General features: G+C 54.1%; 7 protein-coding genes across 7 annotated transcripts; 4 read left to right on the top strand and 3 right to left on the bottom strand.

Annotated features, from left to right (window-relative positions):
* Nucleotides 1–12: 12 nt before the first annotated feature.
* BU26DRAFT_416785 (6,7-dimethyl-8-ribityllumazine synthase) lies at nt 13–844 on the top strand (the record flags this gene model as incomplete). Its single annotated transcript, XM_033823174.1, has 3 exons — nt 13–55; nt 155–320; nt 421–844. The coding sequence occupies 3 exons, from the start codon at nt 13–15 to the stop codon at nt 842–844; spliced, it is 633 nt and encodes a 210-aa protein (XP_033690248.1).
* A 1,661-nt stretch (nt 845–2,505) lies between these two features.
* Nucleotides 2,506–6,164, top strand: BU26DRAFT_416200 (histone H3-K4 methyltransferase Set1; the record flags this gene model as incomplete). The annotated part of the gene is made up of 3 exons (XM_033823145.1): nt 2,506–2,850; nt 2,927–6,008; nt 6,061–6,164. 3 exons carry the CDS (start codon nt 2,506–2,508, stop codon nt 6,162–6,164), a joined length of 3,531 nt encoding a protein of 1,176 aa, XP_033690247.1.
* Nucleotides 6,165–7,535: 1,371 nt separating this feature from the next.
* BU26DRAFT_600781 (uncharacterized protein) lies at nt 7,536–9,483 on the bottom strand (the record flags this gene model as incomplete). The annotated part of the gene is made up of 2 exons (XM_033835196.1): nt 7,536–9,136; nt 9,201–9,483. 2 exons carry the CDS (start codon nt 9,481–9,483, stop codon nt 7,536–7,538), a joined length of 1,884 nt encoding a protein of 627 aa, XP_033690246.1.
* Nucleotides 9,484–13,304: 3,821 nt separating this feature from the next.
* Nucleotides 13,305–14,409, bottom strand: BU26DRAFT_448541 (uncharacterized protein). The gene is made up of 3 exons (XM_033824683.1): nt 13,976–14,409; nt 13,806–13,900; nt 13,305–13,745 (listed from the first exon to the last, which is right to left on the bottom strand). Exons 1-3 carry the CDS (start codon nt 14,160–14,162, stop codon nt 13,686–13,688), a joined length of 342 nt encoding a protein of 113 aa, XP_033690245.1. The 5' UTR covers nt 14,163–14,409; the 3' UTR covers nt 13,305–13,685.
* A 124-nt stretch (nt 14,410–14,533) lies between these two features.
* On the top strand, nt 14,534–16,280 carry BU26DRAFT_448539 (protein-ER retention protein-like protein). Its single transcript, XM_033824682.1, has 3 exons — nt 14,534–14,818; nt 14,881–15,951; nt 16,011–16,280. The coding sequence occupies exons 1-3, from the start codon at nt 14,728–14,730 to the stop codon at nt 16,085–16,087; spliced, it is 1,239 nt and encodes a 412-aa protein (XP_033690244.1). The 5' UTR covers nt 14,534–14,727; the 3' UTR covers nt 16,088–16,280.
* Nucleotides 16,281–16,399: 119 nt separating this feature from the next.
* Nucleotides 16,400–18,150, bottom strand: BU26DRAFT_600778 (uncharacterized protein). The gene is made up of 3 exons (XM_033835195.1): nt 18,036–18,150; nt 17,660–17,968; nt 16,400–17,601 (listed from the first exon to the last, which is right to left on the bottom strand). The coding sequence occupies exons 1-3, from the start codon at nt 18,045–18,047 to the stop codon at nt 16,726–16,728; spliced, it is 1,197 nt and encodes a 398-aa protein (XP_033690243.1). The 5' UTR covers nt 18,048–18,150; the 3' UTR covers nt 16,400–16,725.
* Nucleotides 18,151–19,095: 945 nt separating this feature from the next.
* BU26DRAFT_547233 (uncharacterized protein) lies at nt 19,096–20,385 on the top strand. The gene has a single exon (XM_033831875.1). It carries the CDS (start codon nt 19,122–19,124, stop codon nt 19,950–19,952), a length of 831 nt encoding a protein of 276 aa, XP_033690242.1. The 5' UTR covers nt 19,096–19,121; the 3' UTR covers nt 19,953–20,385.
* Nucleotides 20,386–20,724: the final 339 nt, after the last annotated feature.

The following is a 20,724-nucleotide window of genomic DNA, read 5'->3' as shown; positions in this document are numbered from 1 at the left end:
GAGTCGGACGCAATGGCTACTCTCAAAGGACCAGGCGCGCCCAAGAGCTACGACGGTAAGACCCCGCCAGCTTAGCGACCCTACCCGGGCAGACATTGGTAGCTGCTTGAGAGCTACAACTGCTTCCATAGCCTTCTCTAACGGTTGCGTATAGGATCCGGACTGCGAATCGGCATCGTTCACGCGCGGTGGAACTCTACAATTATCGATGCGCTGCTCGACGGCGCGAAGAAGGCGCTTGCCGACGCGGGCGTGAGGGAGGAGAACATTGTCATCCAGAGCGTGCCCGGAAGCTACGAGCTGCCCTACGCCGTGAAGCAGTACGTCAGAACCCTCCCAAAGCCGACTGCTGTCCTCCGGAAAGCCCTCCGCGCAAGCAATTGGCCGGCTGTCTGGCATGAGCTGACTTCACCCCTCCAGAATGTACTCCGCCTCGCAAGTCCAGTCCTCCTCGACCGGCGTCGTGGGTGCTGCCGCCGACCTCCTAGGCTCCGCGTCCGACCTCACTCAGTTCGCGAGCAGCTCGCAACCTAAGGATTCACTGCTCAAGACCCCCTTCGACGCCATTATCGCTATCGGCGTGCTCATCAAGGGCGAGACGATGCACTTCGAGTACATAGCGGACGCGGTGAGCCACGGGTTGATGAGGATACAGCTAGAGGGCAATGTGCCGGTAGTGTTTGGCCTGCTGACGCTGTTGAACGAGGAGCAGGGATTGCAGCGGGCGGGGATTGCTGGGCAGGGGAAGAATGAGGGACATAATCATGGGAGTGATTGGGGAAGTGCGGCGGTGGAGTTGGGGGCTAAGCGGAAGGGGTGGGTTGAGGGGAAGATAATTGACTAGACACCTGGGTGGAGGCAGACACTTTGTCGACGGAGTATGGGATCTGGGATACCACGAAAATTCGGGATATCAAGGGAAGCTATTGTGCGACTACGGACGCAAGGCACATGCTGTAGGCCGGTCTGTAGGATTCCATCCGCAGACATTTTCTTCGCTCCCCTCTGCGATCTGTCCCCTCGCCGGCGGCCCCTCTTGCCCACCTGTGTGCATCGTGGACCAGAGCGCGGCTGCCGCAGCAACAATTCCTTACATGCCAAGTTGGAATTGCAGCCTTGTATGCAACGACATCTCCCACGGCGGAGAGCGGGGTATTTTACAGTCTTTCCACATCCGCCGGTATAGCCGACTAGGTATCGTGGGCTAAAGCTCTTCTGCGCAATTCCCCCGCTTATGCACTTTTTGATCAACTTGGTACGAGTGGCTGTTCTGTCGGAAGCGGAAAGGCGGTGTACGGACCGAGCGAAGGGCTCTCATGTCGTCATCGCAGGAGTTTGACGCGACTGCGCTCGCTGAGAAGTACATCCAAGGCTTCTCTATCGCGCGTTATATGCCATTTGGGATCGACTCAGGGCATTGCGACCAGGTTCGATTCATGCTCGGCTGTCGTGTGCCGCTTCATCGCCGTACCCTACGCTCACGTGAGCAGTGAGCAAACCTCAGATGTCAATCGTGAATATGAGTGGCCGTCGTCGCTTGCGCATGTATTCCAATGAGTGTGGCCAGACGCTGTCGCCGTGTGACTGGGCGGCCGGGGGTTATATATTTGGGAGGCGGGAGGCGACGCGATGACGCTGCGGCTGGCAGACCGGCGACGGGCGTGCAGGCTGACTCTGGCGCTGAATAGGAGCGATGCGCTGCGCGCTGAAGGGCGAGCGACGCGGCAGGGTGTATGCAGGTGTTGCGCGACGGCATTAACGGGCCTGGATCGTTTGTTACAGAGCGAGGGCTGCGCTGGCGAGGAACTGGTTGGTGACGGCGCCTCGTGTCTCCTCTCCCCTTTCTCTTTCAAAAGGCTTGGCGCGCCATCAACCTCATCTGTTCCTTCCAGCATTCCAAACCGCAGCCATCTCTGCCCACCACCCCATCCGCGCGTGCAGTCTGCCGCCGATTGCATCGCCGTGTTGCCCTCTTCCTTTATCCTTTTTGTCTGCGCTCTGCCGCCCCCCGTCGCCGCCGCCCAGCGCCTGACACGCTTCACCGCGTTTACTGCGCGTTCTCCGCATCCTGTCTGCCGCTCGCAGCACCGAGTCCCACACAGCGGCGCCCTCCTGCCCGACGACGGCCCATCTCGCAGCAGCACAGTGATGGGGCGCGCGCAGCTTTGCTGAGACAGTCACTAGGTTATGTCGCGCGCCTCCGCGGCGAAAATCCCTGGCGCCAGCACAGATACACGTTCGATACTCGACGACAGACGCGCCGCAAGAGGAGGCAGCTCATCACGGCGGGCAGGTTCGCACTACGCGGACTCGTCCGTCAATTCGCGTGCCCGGTCAGCAGGCGTGGCGTCGGCTGCTTTCAGTGAACACAAGACAACCGAGGATAAGAGCACTATACTTTCACCAGACGACTATGGCCGGCGCGCTGGTGACTTGCTGAACGGCGCTGGCTCAGACAGCTCGGTTCCCAGCTCTGCGTCGTCGGTCTTCTCCACCGCCATCACAATGTCGTATCCTGGACACAACGCATCATTGCACGCCCTGACCCCCTTGACCAGCACAGACTCATCCCCGCCGGGCAAGCTGCCCAGCCCGCGGTCCGCGAATCCTTCGCATGAGACGATGCACGCGACCACCGCTTCTTCACACAGTGCGCCGCCCGGCGCGCCCGTCAAAAATGCCACCGACACAATCACGCCCGTGCATACGCCGCCAGAAGCGCGAATATCGATATGGCCTGCAGACGGGAAGCTGGGCCAGCGCCTGAACTACGACCCCATGATGGACAGCAAGCTCGACAAGAAGGCTAAGCATAGCAGAGGGCCGACATACAAGCCGATACTGGACAAGGTACGTGAAGGCACAAATTCTTCTCTGGAGATGTGGTCGTCCTGCGACGCTAAGGCTAATTTGACTTGTGTTGCAGGGCGACCCATCTTCTCCTCCCGATCCCCGTTTAGCCATTGCTGGCTATACCACTGGGAATTACGCGATTAAGACTGTGGGTCCAGCTGCTCCGAAATCCAAGCTACGGGTAGCCCCGTATGTCGCCAAGCCTTATTCTTTCGATCCCCGCATCTCCTGCGGCCCGGGGCCTGCTACGCAGGTCGTTGTCACCGGTTTTGACCCTTTGACGGCCGATTCGCAGATTCGAGCTTTTTTCACCGCTTATGGAGAGGTGGAATCCGTGAGGAATCAGGTCCATCCCGAAAATGGAAGTCCGCTCGGAATCTGTCTCGTGAAGTTTCGAGACACTCCCGCCTCGCGAGGTGTCGCGGCCGTCAAGGCGTCGACCTCGGCGAAGAGGGCCGAGCGGGAAGGTACGAACCAGCGCCTGGGGTTACAAACGGTGAAGGTCCATCTTGATCGCGAGGGTCGAAGATGTAGCAAGCTGGTCGCAATGTCTGTAGCACAGAGTCGCAAAGAAGAGGAGAAGCTGAGGGCCAAGCTTGCGGCGAAATCTGCGACTCCCACAACGCCAGGAACATTCGACCTACCCGCAAACGTGCCTAAGGGGCCGTCGGGAAAGGGTGCGCCTCCGCCTATACCCCGAGCAGTCCTGTCGAAGAAGGTCCAATTGTCCTATCTCATCGAGAAGGATCCGATTAAGCCGAAGATGAAGCGCAAACCATATCTATTCATCGCCCACCAATATGTCCCCGTTCTTAGCACGACGATAGAGCATTTGAAGAAACGGTTAAAGACGTATTACTGGAAAGAAGTTCGGTGCGACCAGACAGGCTATTTCGTGGTCTTCGAGGAATCGAAACGCGGCGAGGATGAGACGGTCAGGTGTTACAAAGACTGCCATATGGCTGCTTTGTTCACGTATGTGATGAATATGGAATGCAACCAATTCGGCGACCCGGACTATGAGCGCAGCCCGAGCCCCGAGCGCATGATGGCGCAAAAGCAGCAGCAGGATGAGGAAGAGCGTATAGCGCGCGAGGAGGCTGAGGATCTGGAATACGAAAAGAAGCAGAGGGCAGAGGCGCTAGATCCCGTTGTTGCCGCGCTGGAGATCCTGAAGCAGGAGCTCCAGGAGAAGCTTGTTGGGGACATCAAAAGTCGGATAGCAGGGCCTGCGCTGGTCAAGCTCATGTCCCCTGAACGCCATGTCGCGAAGCGACGAAAGCTGAACATTCCGGATCCCCGCAGCAAAGAAGAAGATATTCGCCCTCCTTCCATCTTCACTTCCGGTATGGAGCTAGGTGTTGCGACACCTAAATCCCGCGCTGCCGGTTTCAGCGGACGCCTTGGGCGGAAGGCGCTAGGTCCCTACGACCACAATCGCATTCGGGGAAAGAAGCCGCTCAAAGTTGTCAATGCGTTCGCGGATGAGCGGCGGAAAGCAGCACCGAAGCGTCCTGCACAGAGTCTGTATCGGAGAATGCTCGATCTCATGGAAGATGAAGAATCGGACGACGAAGGTCGGAGCTCTTTCACACGCGACACCGAGGAACAAGAGAGTCGTCCCATCAGCCGCGCGCATTCTACGGATCTTGAAGAGGATGAAGAGGAGTCTTCACGTGCACACCGAGCCAAGCGGCGGCGCCTCGAAGCAGGCTGGGGCGAAGACAGTGACGACGAGGTCATGGACGACTCGCATGCGAGGAGCTTGCTTGCGCACTGCATCCACAAGGACCCAGAAAATATGGCTGAGAAAGAGCTGGAGCAAGTGCTTGCGATTCTTCCACGTTCTTCGCCAATCTGGAAGAAAGCGGACAAAGCGCTTAAAGGTTTTCGGAGATTGCGGAAGATTGAGCAGGAAGCGGATGCCATATTTGGTGTGGAAACAAGCCCGGTTGACAAACTTGAGCCAGAAGTCATTGTTACCCAAGAAGATGAAGATGCCGCCAAACCGATCGAAACAACTGAAATCGCCGAACCAGTCAAGACTCTATCCAAGAAGAAAAGCACCGCGAAGCCCAAGAAGAAGACCAAGAAACAGCTTGAGGAAGAAGCCAAGGCTGCTCAGATCACGGTGGAGGAAATCACTCCCGCGGAAGAAGAGGTTATTGAGGTTGCAAGGCCGAAGCCCGTTACTCAGGTACCCCCCGCTGAAGAAACCCCAGAAGAGGATGAGCGCGCTTCAGTCCATTGGGGTGTCTCGGCCATCGAGCCTCGCCGGACTGTGGAAGATGATCTCAGCGTTGTTATGGACATTGACGGCTGGCAGCATCTGCTCAAGGACGACGAAGACCTAATTCACCTGAAAGCCGCAATGCTGTCGATAGCTCCCGCGAACATTGGAGACGCGCAATCATGGGCTTGGAAGCAGAAGTCCATCAAACACCTAAATCGACCCGGCGAAGAGGGCGTATCCCGCACTGAAACCAAGATTGAAGGCTACTACGTGCCGAACGGAACAGGCAGTGCGAGGACGGAGGGCGTGGGGAAGATACGGGAGTCCGAGAAATCCAAGTATCTGCCACATCGTATCAAGGTTCAGAAAGAGCGAGAAGAACGCCAACGCCGAGCCAAGCAGGAAGAGCGCACAATGACGGTTGTCGAAGGCTTCAAGTTCCAGACTGGATCCGGCGTCAAGCAGAGCACCACCGCTAACTCTCGCGCCAACCGTGCCAACAATCGTCGCTTGGTGAATGACATCAGCATCTCGAAGAACATGACCGGCGCAGAAGGAGACGCCCTGCGCTTCAACCAGCTTAAGAAGCGGAAGAAGCTCGTCAAGTTCGACCGTTCCGCTATCCACAATTGGGGTCTCTACGCTCAAGAGAACATTGCCGCCAATGACATGATCATCGAATACGTTGGGGAGAAGGTTCGACAGCGTGTCGCCGATCTGCGCGAGAAGAAGTACGACTTGCAAGGCGTTGGTTCCAGCTACCTCTTCCGTATAGATGAGGACACGGTGATCGATGCGACGAAGATGGGCGGTATTGCGCGCTTCATCAACCATAGCTGCACGCCAAACTGCACGGCCAAGATCATCCGCGTCGACGGCACGAAACGAATTGTCATCTACGCGCTACGGGATATTGCTCAAGGTAAGACACTCGTGCCAATAATACCGCTAACAAGCAGGCTAACGTACCGCAGACGAGGAACTCACGTACGACTACAAATTCGAGCGCGAAATCGACGCCACAGACCGCATTCCCTGTCTCTGCGGTTCCGTCGGCTGCAAAGGCTTCCTCAACTAAGCCTGCGATATCCCTCCACCCGCCAATCGTCTCTCCTTTCACACGTCTTCAACCAGACGAGAACTCCCACTTTGGGCACTGTTTCAACACCCTTTATCGCGAAAAGGCTTCTCTAAATGACAGGTGAGTCCGCCTTGCATACATGGGCGTTCGTCCTTTTGTACTATTCTTCATCTTTCCTTTGCTTTGAGCGCTTCATTCGGGGGTCAGGCCTGGATGAGCATTCTTCTCGTGCGCTAAAAGGCGGGAGTGGGGAGGCGTCTTTTCTTCATCTCATACAGAGGTCGGTCGGTCGGTCGCATTTGTTGGCCCTTGTTCCTGCATTGGGCCTGGTGTTAGATTAGTGTATCATTTTCAACCATATTTATCTCGGGGTAGAGCGAGCGAGCGCAGCGCGAGGGTCCCTGGATTGGAGGTCCGGGAGCGCAATGGGGGATGAGGGCTGGGGCTGGGCCGGTAGTGTAGCCTAGCATAGGGCGGAATGCTGAATGTGTATGCGTATGTTATTTGTGGAGTCGTTGAGTGACTGGCTAGGGCGCCGGGTAGCGTAATGGATGAATGAGTGAGACAATCGCAGCGCGAATACCCTGCGTCTTGTTTTGTGTCTGGCACGGCTACGGGCGTTGTTCTATCGTTATTGGGATGAAGAGCAGAGGTGTGGAAGAGCAGCTGTGGGAAGGCTACACTACATAGTGCATAGATGAAGATCATGTTGACTTCGTAAGAGCTTAGGTGGGTAGGTATCTAGCGCACTCACTGCTCCCCTGATCTCTTCAGTGCCTATCCCTCATCGTATCTAGCACGTTGTTTGACTAGGGGTGAGTGGGTGGGGTAAGTAAGTAAGTGGTAGCTTGAAGTGCTTCAGGACGTTATGTTCATGACGGGGTTAAGATGCGCACGGGAATTGGGGGCTAACAGGCAGGAAGCGGCAGGAAACGGTTCTTGGTATTGCATTACAATGTACCCCAAGGTCTTAGGATTCACGTGTGTTGTCCCCGCCCGCGTTCCCTTCGCTTCACTAAACTTAGGTAGTAATATACTATTAACTTATACCTATATACTATGTATAAAGACTCTATATGTAAGATACTACAGATCTGCGTCGAAGATCCTCTAGAGGTGGATAGTGGCTGATATTGCTTGGGCGCGCAGGGCCCAACGGAGGCGGACCACTGCTCCTTGGTCGCGTAGCTATTTTTTGCTGAGCTCTGAATGCAGCATAGGCGAGAGCAGTTCTCCAGCGCTTTCTAACGCGCGCTTCTCGCCCTTTTCGCCATTTTCGCACGCGGACGAGCAGAGACAGCATCTTTGTGGCAGCAAAGACAATTCGCCACCACCTCGATGCCGCCAGCCGTCACAAAGCCCTTCGTCTCAACAACTGCTCTCGCGCTTGCATCCTCTTTCGTCTAACGCCCCTCTGCAGGTAGATTGATAAGGACTCTCCAGCAACTCTCTAGCAATCTCGATTCCGTCTAGACAGGCGTTGAATTCCTTTGCCATTAGAGACTGTAGTTCTCCATCTTCCTTTACATTGGCATTATCTGAATACGGGTCCCTGATATCGGAAAGGCCCGCCTCGCCGGAGAGTTCGCCGTCACTTCTGGCTGTTCGGCCTGAGGGTCGGCCGCTCGAGGCTGCATCGGAGTCTTTTATATCGTCTCTAGCCGGTAACGCGAGGATGAAGGCGGTTTCTAGGTGCTTTGCCAGGTGCTGCTGAAGTGCGACATCACTGCTTTGCTCCGCCAGGCAAACAAAGCACCATCGTGGCAGCTTCGCTCGCTGACTCGCCGCGTGGAGGACACTGTGTAGCCTGTATGGTTCTAGTTCCGAATGGGAGAGGTCTAGGTGCTCCTCGAATCGCTCGGCTGTGTCGTAGACCAGATCTTCGCTTTCCGTAATGTCGTGGTCTTTGTGCTTCAGAGGGCACACCCATTGTTGTACATGTCGTTGACTGAGATGCGCCTGCCACTCTTTGAAAGTTCGATACGCCTTGCCTGCCTGGTCGCAATTCTCAAACAGGCAGATATACGACTGGAGATCCTCAATCAAATGTTTTCTCCACCGCCGAGATCTTCTATTGGCTGAGAACGTCTTCGCGGGGTAAACAAAACAGCAGTAAGGGCACATCTTCTCTTTCTCATCGCTGGCTAGCTCTGGCGCTGGAGGAACTTCAAATGGGCCCGTAGCTCCCAAGCCACCGGCAGAAGAGCCAGTCTCCGTAGATGGTGGTGCTGACGTAGATGGCGGCGAACAGAATGAAGCAATGTTGAACTCGGAAGGGGTCGTTTCGCTGGGAGTAATGGTGAGGGTCTTTCGAGGCTCACCAGACGCGGAGCTTCTGACTGCTGGAGCTAACAGATTATGCTGCAAGGTGCTTGGTTTCTGAGCCGCTTGTGGATTCGGATTTATTGTAGGCTGCGGCTTTTTCAGGATTTCTTCTGGCCCGGTTCTCGCCAATTTGGCCTGGTGGCTTTGGAAGAAGGTCAATTGGCGTCTGCGTGCCGAGATGACAGTGATACAGCGTCGAAACATGGCTTCCCTATAGCGCTTCTGGTGGTCATCTAGAGCCACATCTACGTCTGTATTAAGCCATCGTGACTGAAGCACTCGGCGAACGAAGTCTCCAAATGCTGCAGTAACTTCGAACCTCATCGGCTCAACGGTGACGCCGGACTTAGAGAGCAGCTCCTCATGGGTCTTGCCCCAAGAGTATCCTTGGTCATTGGCAACAAGCTTTGGAACCCGAACCAGCGAATGCCGATTACTTGCATGTCGAATTGCGAGCGACAGCTCATGAAGCATATCGATGGTTGCCTCCGCCAATTCCAGCGAAGATATGCGCACATCGCGAGTGTCTTTTATTGACGCGGAAGATTCGTGGAGCTTGGAACCGAAGGTAAAGACGTCCCGTAAGTCCGTATCGGCGAAAGCAACGAGCTCGTCGTCGGTGAAGGAGACACGTCCGGCAAGAGCTGTTCAATGTAAGCGGTTCGAGTCATCTTTAAATAGGCCGCAATAGCGTGGGGAACGCCTTACCACCCAGGAGATGTTTGCATAGGATCTCAATGTTGCCATCAATGGCGGCTTGTGCAACTGGTGCCGTGCGGAGTTGGTAATCGAGGGACCAATGTCTCGAGGAGAACACTCCGATATTCGATGCCCAAATATCGAATCTGCTGAGTTGATTAGCTGCCATACGGCGCACGTCTCGGTCTTCCGTTAGCGTTTCTCGACAAGATAGGAGAAGCTCGCGAGCTCTCCGGGCGGTAGCCGCGACTAAGATGTCATTGTTACCCGCGCCAGACAGAGCGAAGGACATTGTGGCCAGTTGTAGGAGGTGCCCATGAAGAATAGGCTTTGCGGGCGTTGAGGTAGAGAAATTCAACTGATTAGGCTGAGCGGTGGTGCCTTATCTAACGTATGCAATAATGTGTAGAAATCTTGGCACTTAGCGGTGGTGCCTACGAAGGAGCTCGTATTTTTGAGTCACCGATCTATTGTATGCATAAATCCGTGGAAATGTTGGCGGCTTCCTCACGATTTTGCGCGCGCCGTGAAAAATCAACTTCTTCAAACTTTAATTTTTTTCCTTCAAATTTTGAAGATGAGTTCTTCAAGTTATATAGAAGAGTTCTTGAAATTTTGAAGAAAATCCTTCAAAGTGTTAAAGAGAAATTCAAAGGAATAAAGAAACTCTCTTTATAAAGGATGCACAAAACACTACCCCTTAGATTCTCTTTAAAATTTAAAGGATCATTCTTTAATATAGAACAGAGAGTTCCTTAAAATTTAAAGAAAAAATATCTTATTATTAAAGAGAACCCGCCCCGGCGCGGTACGGGACGCTTCACACGGACACATCCGGCTTCTTGTTGTATCCAAAACTTTTCAAAGTCGATATTGTGGGCATCTTTCAGCAAAGTGCGCTCCCAAAATCCGCGGTTCAAAATGAAGCTTCGCTCTGATCCGTCCGCTGCGACAGACTTTACGGATATATCAGTGACGCGAACTGGACTGTTTCCGGTCTTTGTGATTTCCGAGATTTGGGTTGCTAGCTGAGTTCCGATAGGTGGAGACGCTGTGAGTTCGTTCGTGGATCGGCGGTCGAAGGACATCAGGGCGGGGGTTGATGATTGCGACGCGCCCGTGGATTAGCGGTCGAAGGACCCCAAGCTGAGCAGTGCTCCTAGAGAATGGCGCCTTCAACACTGGGCCTCCTGGCTCATAGTACCCGGCTGCGTATCTCACTCCGGAATGCCTCTTAGTTCATTCGCCATAACATGCACGCGCGACCTCTCTCCGACACCGAGAAAGAACCACGGTGTGATATAGGAGTACCCAGCCCTTCTCTCTTGCTCTTGCTCCACGCACATCTCATGCAAGATCCTCTCCATGCCAGACTTGGTTTTCAGTCGCCCCCTGAGCCATTCGAAGTTCGGTGGAGCATCTTCTGCTTTGATGTCGACGTTGCCTGCAACGCCTAGCACAATTGATGCAATCGCTACTGCGATCGGCGTCGCGAATGACGTGACACTTCGGTGCATGGTGTTATTCTGTGCATCCTTTTCGCATGACGGGAGGGCTTCGCCTAGGGTGCAGATGCGGTTGCTGGAGCCGGTGGTAGGATTGAAACTGGAGGCGTCGCCGTCGCTATCGGATGCGTTGATACAGACCACATCGCCTGTTTCGTGGAGTTTCGCGGGCCAAAAAATGCCCTGGTTACCGCCCTCGTTACCGGCAGCAGCGAATATGAGAACGTTGTTTTGTCGAGCTTCGCGGATGGCGTCGAGGATCGGACGGAGTTTCTCGTGAAATCGCGGGAATCCGAACGAGAGGTTGATGATGTCGACGCGGTTGTAGGGGTCGGAGGAGAAGTGTCGTATAGACTGATCAAGTGTCAGCATTGCAATGTCGTCATTGAGGAATTCGAAGATTCGGCGCTCACCTTCGCAATATCTTCGACGTCGGCGTCCTTCAGCAACTGCGATTTGGCAACCTTCGCGATTCGGAGTTGTACGTGGGGCGCTAGCCTAAGTAGGAGATACGCAACCTGGGTTCCACGGCCGTCGGTATCTTCACAAGATTCGATGTTCGGCCAGCACTTAATTATTCCCGCTTTCTGTTGGATCTAGGGATCATTCATGTTGATACCGGTGTCTATTATCGCGATCTTTATTCGATTGGTTATGTCCCTCGCTCTCTTGGGCGGTTGCGCTTTAACGTCGTCTTGGTCGAAAAGACTGAACCATCGCTCAGCCCCTTCGATTCTTCACGGGGAGAAGTCAGCAGAAAGACCATTTCGTGAAAGCCTAAGGTTCCACCTACTGTTTCGGCTCTGGACTGTCGACAGTGTCAAAGAACTTGAGGGGCGGCGGAGGGAACCGAGGAAACTTTGTGACCCCACCATGCTTTGCCTTAAAAGTCTATAGAGAGTTAGCTGCAACCTGCAATCGTAACTGCGGACTTACCTGAAAGTGTGCTGGCTTGGGTGCTCCTGGTGGTGGCCTTTTCCGCTTCACGCTGGACAGCTTGAGCTCCGAAATAACGTCATCGGGATCGCGATTTCCCCACAGCGATGTGTAGTCGGTCTCTAGCGGGCTGATGATTCTCTGACAAAAGGCCCTGGTGAATGACTCTCCATCACCCAAAGCATCTTCATCTTCGATGCCTTCGAGGCAGGCTTCGACGGACTGCCTATACCTCTCAGAGACACTCCATTTCATCTTCATCGCCTCGAACTCTTTCAGCGCTAAATCCCTCAGTTCTGAGACGTTCATGTCTTTGCCAGGACCTAGGTCGATTGGCAGAGTTTCTTGCCAGAAAATTTCCATAAGCAGAATGCGGTGGAAAAGCAACTTCAGATCGGGAGAAATCCTTGATGCACCAGTGTTTGCGGAGGTTGGTCTTACACATGCAATTAGTGCCGGTCGTAAGGAGAGATGCTAGCCATGCTGCAGAAGGTAGATCCCATTTCTTGTCCAACCGCTGGGAAACCACGGCTCTCCACAGAAATCCAGCAGGGCAAATGACAAGACGATGGCCATGCAGAGCTGTTCGTTAATGTCGAGCTCGGTTTCGTTCCCCAGTAGACCCTCTGAGAGACTCAAACTTACGCCCTCGGACAGAACTTTCGTCGTTACTGGACCATTCGATGTCTGCTGATAAAGCGCACCGCGTTCTATACTCAGATTCAGAGGGGATACCGAGGCATGGTCAATCGAGCTGCAGAGATTGGACACTGGAGTACGTCCCGGAGCCTGTTCACAAAGCTGATCCGTCGAGTCCGGCAGGATGATCTGGACCTGAGGCTCAGGCCTATGCACTGTTAGCTCTCGGTCGGCGCAGAGTCGCTTGGATTGCGCGACCTCGACGTTGTACGCACCCGCGAAGGCCTCCAGGGTAGTTGCTACGCACGTCGTTCTATCCGGAAAATCGAGAGGGTGAGCTGTGAAGGTGGGGCAGCTGCCCGTGTCGAGTGCGCCTTCCAAATCGGATACTATATGAGAAGAGGAACGAGATAGAAAGGACGACTTGAGTGCAGTACAGGACTGGAGGCTAATAGACAATGCGAAGTAAACGCGTCAATATTTGCACGTCTGAAAACGCATTAGCTTGGAGCTCATCCTAAGGTAGAGGCAATAACATAGCGGCACAACGTCGATGGTAAGGGATAATTTAAGCGCCTGTGCATACTGTATTAGGTCTGTGAATGTTCCCAGTCCCCACTCATACTCCCTTCCGCCTGTGGAGAGTCAAGCTAGTCTATATCGCGGCTATGTGGAAGAATAAAGACGTACTTTGCGTATTCTAACGGAGGCAATAGTATTGTCCGTGTTACTCGCTCTATATTCGAGTGCTCCACTCAAACCATCTAGATCTTATTGTTGTCGGGTGTAGTAGGCGTCCTCGGGGTTCGTCGTCAAAGACAGAATGTCATAAAATGAGGTGCGAGAGGAATGGAGAGACTTGGGAGCGGGTAGATAGAAACTGGGCTTGGGGGAGGTCACACAGCTAGAAAGTAACGGCTTCAGCGCTGATGTAATCGGGAAGAGGTAGTCGATCAAGGAAGGTATTGAATCAGTATAATTAAATAGTAAGGGATACCTGTAGAGATTTAATTAATCGAGAATTGCTAGGTAGCTTCTACCGCATATATGGATTTATAGCGACAAATCCCTCGGCGTTGATACGTACCTTTAGTAACTTCAACAGGAGGTTCACTTCTGTTCGCTGGATTCCTCGCATTAGACAATGGCGTCAGGGCTACAACAACACTCCAATACTACGCGAGACCAAGTCCAGGGGGACTGGATTGAACTTGGACCAATTGCATTTGCTTCCTCCTGCAAGCCTCCCGAGGGGAGAGCTTCTCGTATATACACAATGATTTTACAGTGGAGGAGCCTGATGAGTGAGTCGAGAACGCCATAATATGATGCATCAAAGCTTGCCAACCAACACCGGTGGGTTCTCCCAATTTTGTATACTCGCTCGGTCGGGACGGACGGACGGTCGATACGCTCATTTGCCCTTCGGATTGTTGTACTGTTGTTCGTAGAACTTCTCGGGGAAGACGGGCGCCTGCACGGACATCATCAGCTACTATCTCACTATGAGGGGAAATCAGGGAGATGTTCGTACGTTAGCTTGCTGGTCTGTAATGTTCTTCTTGTGGAACTCAGACTGCGGGCCTTTGTGCTCGCCGACTTGTCTTGATTCGACGTTCGAAGCGTCTCCTGTTCCTCTCCGCGATCAGCAAATGCCGTCCCATTCATATTCCACCAACAAGCCTTCAGAGTAGTATAGCATACCTCTCATGGTAGCCACGCCGGGTGTGTGATGTGGAGTCCCTCCGCCCGCTGAGAAGCGGTCCTCGATGTTCTGCACTTCTCGTGTCTTGTATGGGTTCGGGAACCAGTATTGTCGCATGAGGAGGTAGTAGCCGAAGCCGACAGCGCCGCCGGCCATGAAGATCTTGGGGATGGTGAGGGGGGACATTGTTGCGTTTGTATGTTTCAATGGAATTCGGTCGGTCGGAAAACTGCACGGTTTTGCTAGCTTCACTTGGAAGCTCGTTCGATGTGAGCAATTGCGTTGGGTGACGGAGGAATGAGCGAAGTGTGAGGTTCAGATAGCTTTAGGCACAGGTGTGTCTCATGTGCAGTCGGGCACGCTCTGCCCAATGGCGGCTTTTCGGATATCTTTGATTCTGTTGCTGCTCGATGGGGAACGTCATGGCGACGTCCTTTGGGGAAGGCTCGATTCGGAGGTCCCTTCCTTCCGACAGGCTTGGCAGGGCTGAACTGCTCCTTCCCGCTTTTGGCAAGCATGCGGCTGAAACGACGTTACGTCAGCCGTGTGTGGCGCTCCTTTTGCGCAACCTCGTGCGAAGGGAAAGTGGACACGCTACTCTCTTCGCGCCCCTTACGCCGATGGGAATGAGTCCTTGAACAAAGGGAAGAGGAGGTCACTTACCGCAGTCGCTCGTTGAACGCCGCTGGATGACAGATCAAGAGAAGGGAACCGGGGTGCGAATATAGGGGATCCGCGACACGATTAAGAGATGGACGGAGATCCGGCCGTCGACCCTGAGCTTGATGGCTTCAGTCGCCTGTTGCCGCTGCCGTACCGCGTGGCCCTGATCATTGTTCTGGGTAGGCTTCTCCGCCGCGCGCGCCCTCTCAACAACGTGCTGGAAGCTAATCGGATCGAACAGGCATCTGGGCATGGGGCACCAACCTCCACTACCTCGCCCTGATCAAAATCGACGTCCCGTCGCTAGTCCGCTACCCCTCGCGAACGTCTCCCCACCATCCGCCGCACCACCTGTCCTGCTACCGCGTCGCGACCTTCCTCTCGATCCCGCTCATCCTGTCCCTGCTCCTCTTCTGGACCCTCACAAATGGCAGCCCGAAGGACGTTGCAGCTTGGGAGATACTGCCAAACTTATACCTGCTTGTACTGGTAGTTGGTTTCGTGGCACCCATACCGTTTGTGAGCCGTAATGGACGACACCGGACCCTCGCGACGCTGAAGCGCATATCGATTGGTGGAATAGCAGAAGCACAGGACGGGAAATTCGGGGATATTTTATTGGCTGATGCGTTGACCAGCTACGCCAAAGTCCTCGGCGACCTGTTCATCTCGCTCTGCATGTTCTTCTCCTCCAAACACTCCTCGACCGGGCCGCCGAACCGCAACTGCGGCGGTGCATTCTGGGTTCCATTCGTGATATCCGTCCCCTCAATCATCCGCCTCCGGCAATGCTTGACAGAATACTCTCGCGTGCAAAAGGCGAACAAGCAGACCGGGCAGATCAGCCCCTCCACGGGCTGGGGTGGCCAGCACCTCGCCAACGCGCTCAAATACAGCACCGCCTTCCCCGTCATCATCCTCTCCGCACTACAACGCAGCCCCGAACCCTCGAAATACGGCATGTCGGAAGCAACGCTGTTCCGTCTGTGGCTCGCGGCCGTGTTCGTCAACTCCGCATACTCATTCTACTGGGACGTAGCTCGCGATTGGGACCTCACGCTCTTCTCGTCCAAAAAGGAGCGCGAGAACCCCGAGTATCCGTACGGCCTGCGACGGCATCGATGGTTCCATGCAAACGAATTCTACTACGTAGCGATCGCGGTGGACGCCATGTTGCGGTGCACGTGGAGTTTCAAGCTGAGTCCGCATCTAGACCACTTTAATGATTTGGAGGGTGGCATCTTCCTGATGGAGGCGTTGGAGGTGTTGCGAAGGTGGATCTGGATTTTCTTTCGCGTCGAGTGCGAGTGGGGTGAGTGCCGTCAAACGATTTCCCACTGGATACAGAAAAAGATGGCTAACTTGAAGCAGTGCGCAACCACCGCGGCCCTGCGCCTGACGATATTCTACTCGGAGATATGTCGAATAAGTACGAGGAGGAGGATTAGGCGTGTTAGAGTACCAGGAGCATTGTCTGAGCATCAGCATTTAGCGGCGTTTTGTGAGCGATTCCTGTATAAACTTGTCGGCTTTTTACTTTTTCATCCTTGTTATTTGCAAATCGAACTTCAATTCCTTCATCAACGCTCACATCTTGGACTGACTTTGTCAAAAATGTTGCTGCAACAATTGAAACCAAAGAACGTACTTCTCAAAGTATACAGTCCCGAACAAGACACCGTGAAACTTTGAGGAATAAGCTGTGTGGAAGAAAGCAGCCGGTCGTTAAGAAGCTATGTCCGGTCGTTTTCAGAAAGTATCATACAGTTGCACGCCTTTCCGTCCGTATCCCGCAGTCGATATTGTACACGCATCTGAGGAAAACATCGTCCATGAAATCAGGCCGTATCATCCGTCGAAAAAAAGCAACCCCCATTATCAATCTCGCCCATCGAATACGACAAGCCACATTATTCCACCCGAACTCCGGAAAGGGAAATCATGAAAGCATATTCGCACACCACGTACCTAGAAGGTCCTCTTCATGAACCGTCCTCATCGAACAGTCGACGCTAGTTACGACACATTGGGCCGCATCGACGACGTAACAACTCCTTCGACACCACTTCGAATATGGAGGGGTGTTTCAGTCATCTTGAGTGTATCCTTGTGGTCGGCCCCCGGCGATGGCCTCTTGGGCATCGCGCTTCAGCTTCTCGTAACGTCCCATGAGGTGCGGGTAGTCCGACAACGCTTCGGCAACGGGTGCTGGAACGTCACAGACAGCGCGCTGCCACTCACCCTGCTTGCCGCGCTTGAGGATCATGGAGATAATTGCTGCCATGCTGTCAAGAGCACGGATGATCATATCCTGAGCCCACTCTGCGTCGAAGGAGCCGTTCGGGTGCTCCTGGTTTTGCGTGTACGGGTTGATTAGGATCGGCCAAGCGTAGTTCTTGCCCGACGGTGAAGCCGCATTTGACCGGGAGACCACGGCAGGGGTCTTCGATTGCTTGCCTCGCAGATAGTTAAGTTCCCAGGCCTGATTATGAACAGGGTGGAAAGGATTCTTGGGGATGCGAGTCCGAACGCTGCCACGATCTTGCTGTCCACGGCGGAACGCGAACTCTTCAACTGCGACAGCCTCCGAGATACCATTCATGGTTTGACGCACTCCGATAGAAGGGTGCATCATCGGAGGTTGAATACTCGAACCAGTCAAGCGACGTGCCGGAGACGCATACGACCCTGCTGGGCCCTGACTCACCATCGAGTCACGGCGCAGCTGTGGCGGCGTGTAGAGGGTAGAGTTCTGACTATCCATCGAGTCACGGCGTAGCGGCGGCGGTGTGTAGAGAGGACCGCCCTGGCTGAGGGTCGATCCACGGCGGGCGCTGGGTCCGAAGCCGCTACTCTGGGGCTCCTGCACATGCTTACGCACGGGGGAGCTGAAGGAGCTCGGGATGTTTGGGGTCGTAGTTGACTTGCGAGAAACCATCTCTGGCGACATAGGAAAGAACCCCTTCCGAATTGCCCCGTCAGTATATATACGAGTCAACGTCAGATTTTGCAGAACTCACATGGTGAGCTGCTTGCTCCCGCGTATGACCTGGTCCTGGAGTCGAAGTGCTGGAAATTATCGCAACGCCTCCAACCGAAGTCTTGCCAGTGACCGTGTCGGTCGAGGACACCGAACCTTGAGGGGAGGGGGGCGACTCCGCAGATCCTCCGCTTCCTGATGATGCAGAGGACTGAACGGCAACTGAAAGGGCTTCAAACGGGTTGCTCGTCTTGAACTGAACCGCGCGCCCGCCTGCGTCGCGAACTGGGCCACCGCTGTACCCAGACATGGCGTGGGATGTGTTACTGAGCTTGCTCTGCGGATACACCTGCTGGGTCATGAACGGCGGTCGCAAATAAACAATTGGAGGCGCGCAAAGCAATTGGATTGCTCACCTTGGAAGACATGGCTTCCTCGTACACCGTCCGAGTTTGTTCTGACAGTCTTTGCGACGATAACAACACCGAAGACAAACAGTTGACCGACTTCCGACAGGTCAACGAAGGTGGAGTGCGTGGAGGTGGCGGAGTGGAGGGCGGTCGTGGAGGTGAGGTCGAGATATACCAATGCCAAGACCTGGGGCTTGTTGTGTCAACAGCAACGACAACATGATGCGGGGCGGTGTGTTGCGGCCGAATCCTCAGTCACCTTTTGTTGTGGCGCTGAAGCGGTGTTCGAGTGAAAGGCGGGCTTCGCAGAGGGCCCGCGGCCGCAGTCGTGCCTTCCGTCTTCGCAGCGGTGGCGAATTCAAAGAAATGGATGATCCGTTGGAAAAGGCAGGCGCAATTACGTATCGGGCCTGGGGAAAGAGTATGGGCATATCCAGAAGTGAGTTGCCTAGAGAGCGGAAGTCGAGGATGCGGCTGTTGGAGAAGTGCGAGGTAAGCCACCTTCTCTCCGTCTTGCCTCTTTAAGGTGAGAAATTCTCGTAAGGAATGATACTAGTGATTTTGTCGGCTCGAGTTTTGGCACACATTGATCTCTCTATATGCAGTACAAAAGCTGGACAACCCGGATCCTGCACGAGTAAGGGATGGAGGTTGAGTGCACTATCCAAGTGCCCCACCCCAGGTACAACATTCAAGCCAAAGAAACAAACTACACGCAGTGAGAGAGCTACGATTACTTCTCTATAAACTGATGCGGCCCACGTACCCTCTCACCGCTGTCCTGGCAGAGAGGCACGTCAAATGCGGACAAATGAACAACGCGAGTGAACTAGGTAGACGAGCGTAACGCATTGCTAGCCCCCGGCATCGTCGCCATATGGAAGCATAGCCATTGATAGCTGAGCGTTGGATCAGGATGTTGATGACGATGAAGACAGGCAAAGAGCGTGCAGAGTGCCTAGACGTCCAGACCCCGCAAAGTGGTTAACCGCATCCGGTTAGCCTCTACGCCAATCCAGTGGCTGTGAATGTTCAGGCGGCCTCTTCCTACTCCACTCCACTCCATCTTTCCTACATTCAACATCGGTGGCCATGGCATCTGCTCAAGACCGCGTCCTGTCCACTCCGGAACTCCTCGAGCACATCCTAGCTCAACTCCCCACCCGCGACCTGCTCTTCGCCCAACGCCTCTCACGCCACTTCCGAAAAGCAATAACATTGTCTCCAAGTCTCCAACAATTGCTCTTCTTCCATGCTTCCCCTTTTAAGGAGGACCGCCAATGGACTCTCAATCCTCTCCTGCGGGAAGTTTTGGTACCATGGTTCGTCCGTCCCAGCAACCGCTGGGCGATGCCGACCTACGAGAGCATTGAACTGCTGGACGGACTAGACGATGAATCCGGAAGGCAAGCATTCCTGCGGCCCGAAGCCAGCTGGCGAAGAATGCTCCTCATCCAGCCGCCGCCCACTTCACTCTCGGTTGTGAAGTTCTGCCATGCGATGATGGGAGACTTCTGCAATGAAGCTAAAGTCCCTTTCAAGGGCTCCAAATCCGGTGGCGTGACCATGGGCGTCATCTACGACATCACGGAGTCTTTTCTTCGCCATGAGAGGGTTGCATCGTTCGGTCTGTCGATTCTTGACTTGGAAGAGGGGCCGCAGATCACGCTGTATTTGACGTACACCGTGCAGTGTTGCATTGACACTGATTTGCGGAAATGGAGCCTACGATCCGAAGCGGCGGAGATACAGGAGCAGCATTTGGAGTATAAGGAGAGGGAAGAGAGTGCAGAGAGGAAAAGGTTCGATAGGACTTGGACGAGCGATTTAACAGTTGAAAAGGGTGGTGTTGATTCCGTCGAGTTTGAGCGGTGGCAGAGGGATCGGGCGCCGATTTCTTCATTGCTTTCGGATGTAAGGTGATTTCCTAGCCCGCAATCGTCTTCCAGTTAAGGACGGGGTGGTGCACTCTCCTTTCTACAAGTCTTATGGGTGTTCATCTGCTTCAGCGTAACTCCCACTTTGTCAATCTTTCGAGGATTTATTCAAGCCCGTGGGGGTTCCCCAACTTCAACACTCACGCGGATCTGCAAGAGTTAGTGTCAGAGAGAGCTTCCAGAGCGTATGTTAAATTGGGCACGGCGCAACACTGTCTGTCGCTCAGGCGGGCCTGAGATCTTCCTCGGGGCACAAGGAATTTGATCGAACAGTTTCTAGTGGACGTGCCTTCAATCACCGATCTCTTAGCTGAAAATGTCATTCCGAAACTCCGAACATTGACCCGGAATGTATAATTTTTCAACACTTACCGTGGTCCAGACGTCCCTGCAGCCCTTAGTTCGGTATATATTAGGGTGCATTCAGTATGACCTGTCTTGGAGAATCTATACCTCTTTTTCCGGCAACTCTGGAGGCTCGCGTGCCTGGACTTCCTGCTCAATCAGGCCCCACTCGCGGATTTGGCAGCATTGGCTAAGAGAACTTAGTATTGTTCTCTTCCACATGCACAGGTTCTCTGAGCTGCCCTGGGCGAGAAATGGGCAAGACATTCACCCACGTGTTTCATAGCTCTATTCCCAAGTGGATACTAAACCTCCTGTTCGATTGCTTTGTCACTCTTCTATTGCATTCACACCGACACATGACCCACCCATCTAGCGCTTTGCGCGTATAAATCCTCGCCCGCAACCCCCAA

The sequence above is a fragment of the Trematosphaeria pertusa genome (genome assembly GCF_010094035.1).
Source record: "Trematosphaeria pertusa strain CBS 122368 unplaced genomic scaffold BU26scaffold_2, whole genome shotgun sequence".
NCBI classification, from domain to species: domain Eukaryota; kingdom Fungi; phylum Ascomycota; class Dothideomycetes; order Pleosporales; family Trematosphaeriaceae; genus Trematosphaeria; species Trematosphaeria pertusa.
Note: the sequence above shows the minus strand (reverse complement) of the source record. Positions and strands in the feature narration are given on the sequence as shown.

Bases quoted from the DNA above. Each gene is read 5' to 3' on its own strand.
- BU26DRAFT_547233 (XM_033831875.1), top strand. From the start codon at position 19,122: ATGGCATCTGCTCAAGACCGCGTCCTGTCCACTCCGGAACTCCTCGAG.
- BU26DRAFT_448539 (XM_033824682.1), top strand. From the start codon at position 14,728: ATGGACGGAGATCCGGCCGTCGACCCTGAGCTTGATGGCTTCAGTCGC. The intron at 14,819-14,880 runs GTAGGCTTCTCC...CGGATCGAACAG, and splicing joins GGCCCTGATCATTGTTCTGG to GCATCTGGGCATGGGGCACC. The intron at 15,952-16,010 runs GTGAGTGCCGTC...AACTTGAAGCAG, and splicing joins TCGCGTCGAGTGCGAGTGGG to TGCGCAACCACCGCGGCCCT.
- BU26DRAFT_600778 (XM_033835195.1), bottom strand. The intron at 17,602-17,659 runs GTGAGTTCTGCA...GCAATTCGGAAG, and splicing joins GGGAGCAAGCAGCTCACCAT to GGGTTCTTTCCTATGTCGCC.
- BU26DRAFT_448541 (XM_033824683.1), bottom strand. From the start codon at position 14,162: ATGTCCCCCCTCACCATCCCCAAGATCTTCATGGCCGGCGGCGCTGTC. The intron at 13,901-13,975 runs GTATGCTATACT...GGAGAGGAACAG, and splicing joins CGGCGTGGCTACCATGAGAG to GAGACGCTTCGAACGTCGAA. The intron at 13,746-13,805 runs GTACGAACATCT...ATGTCCGTGCAG, and splicing joins TTACAGACCAGCAAGCTAAC to GCGCCCGTCTTCCCCGAGAA.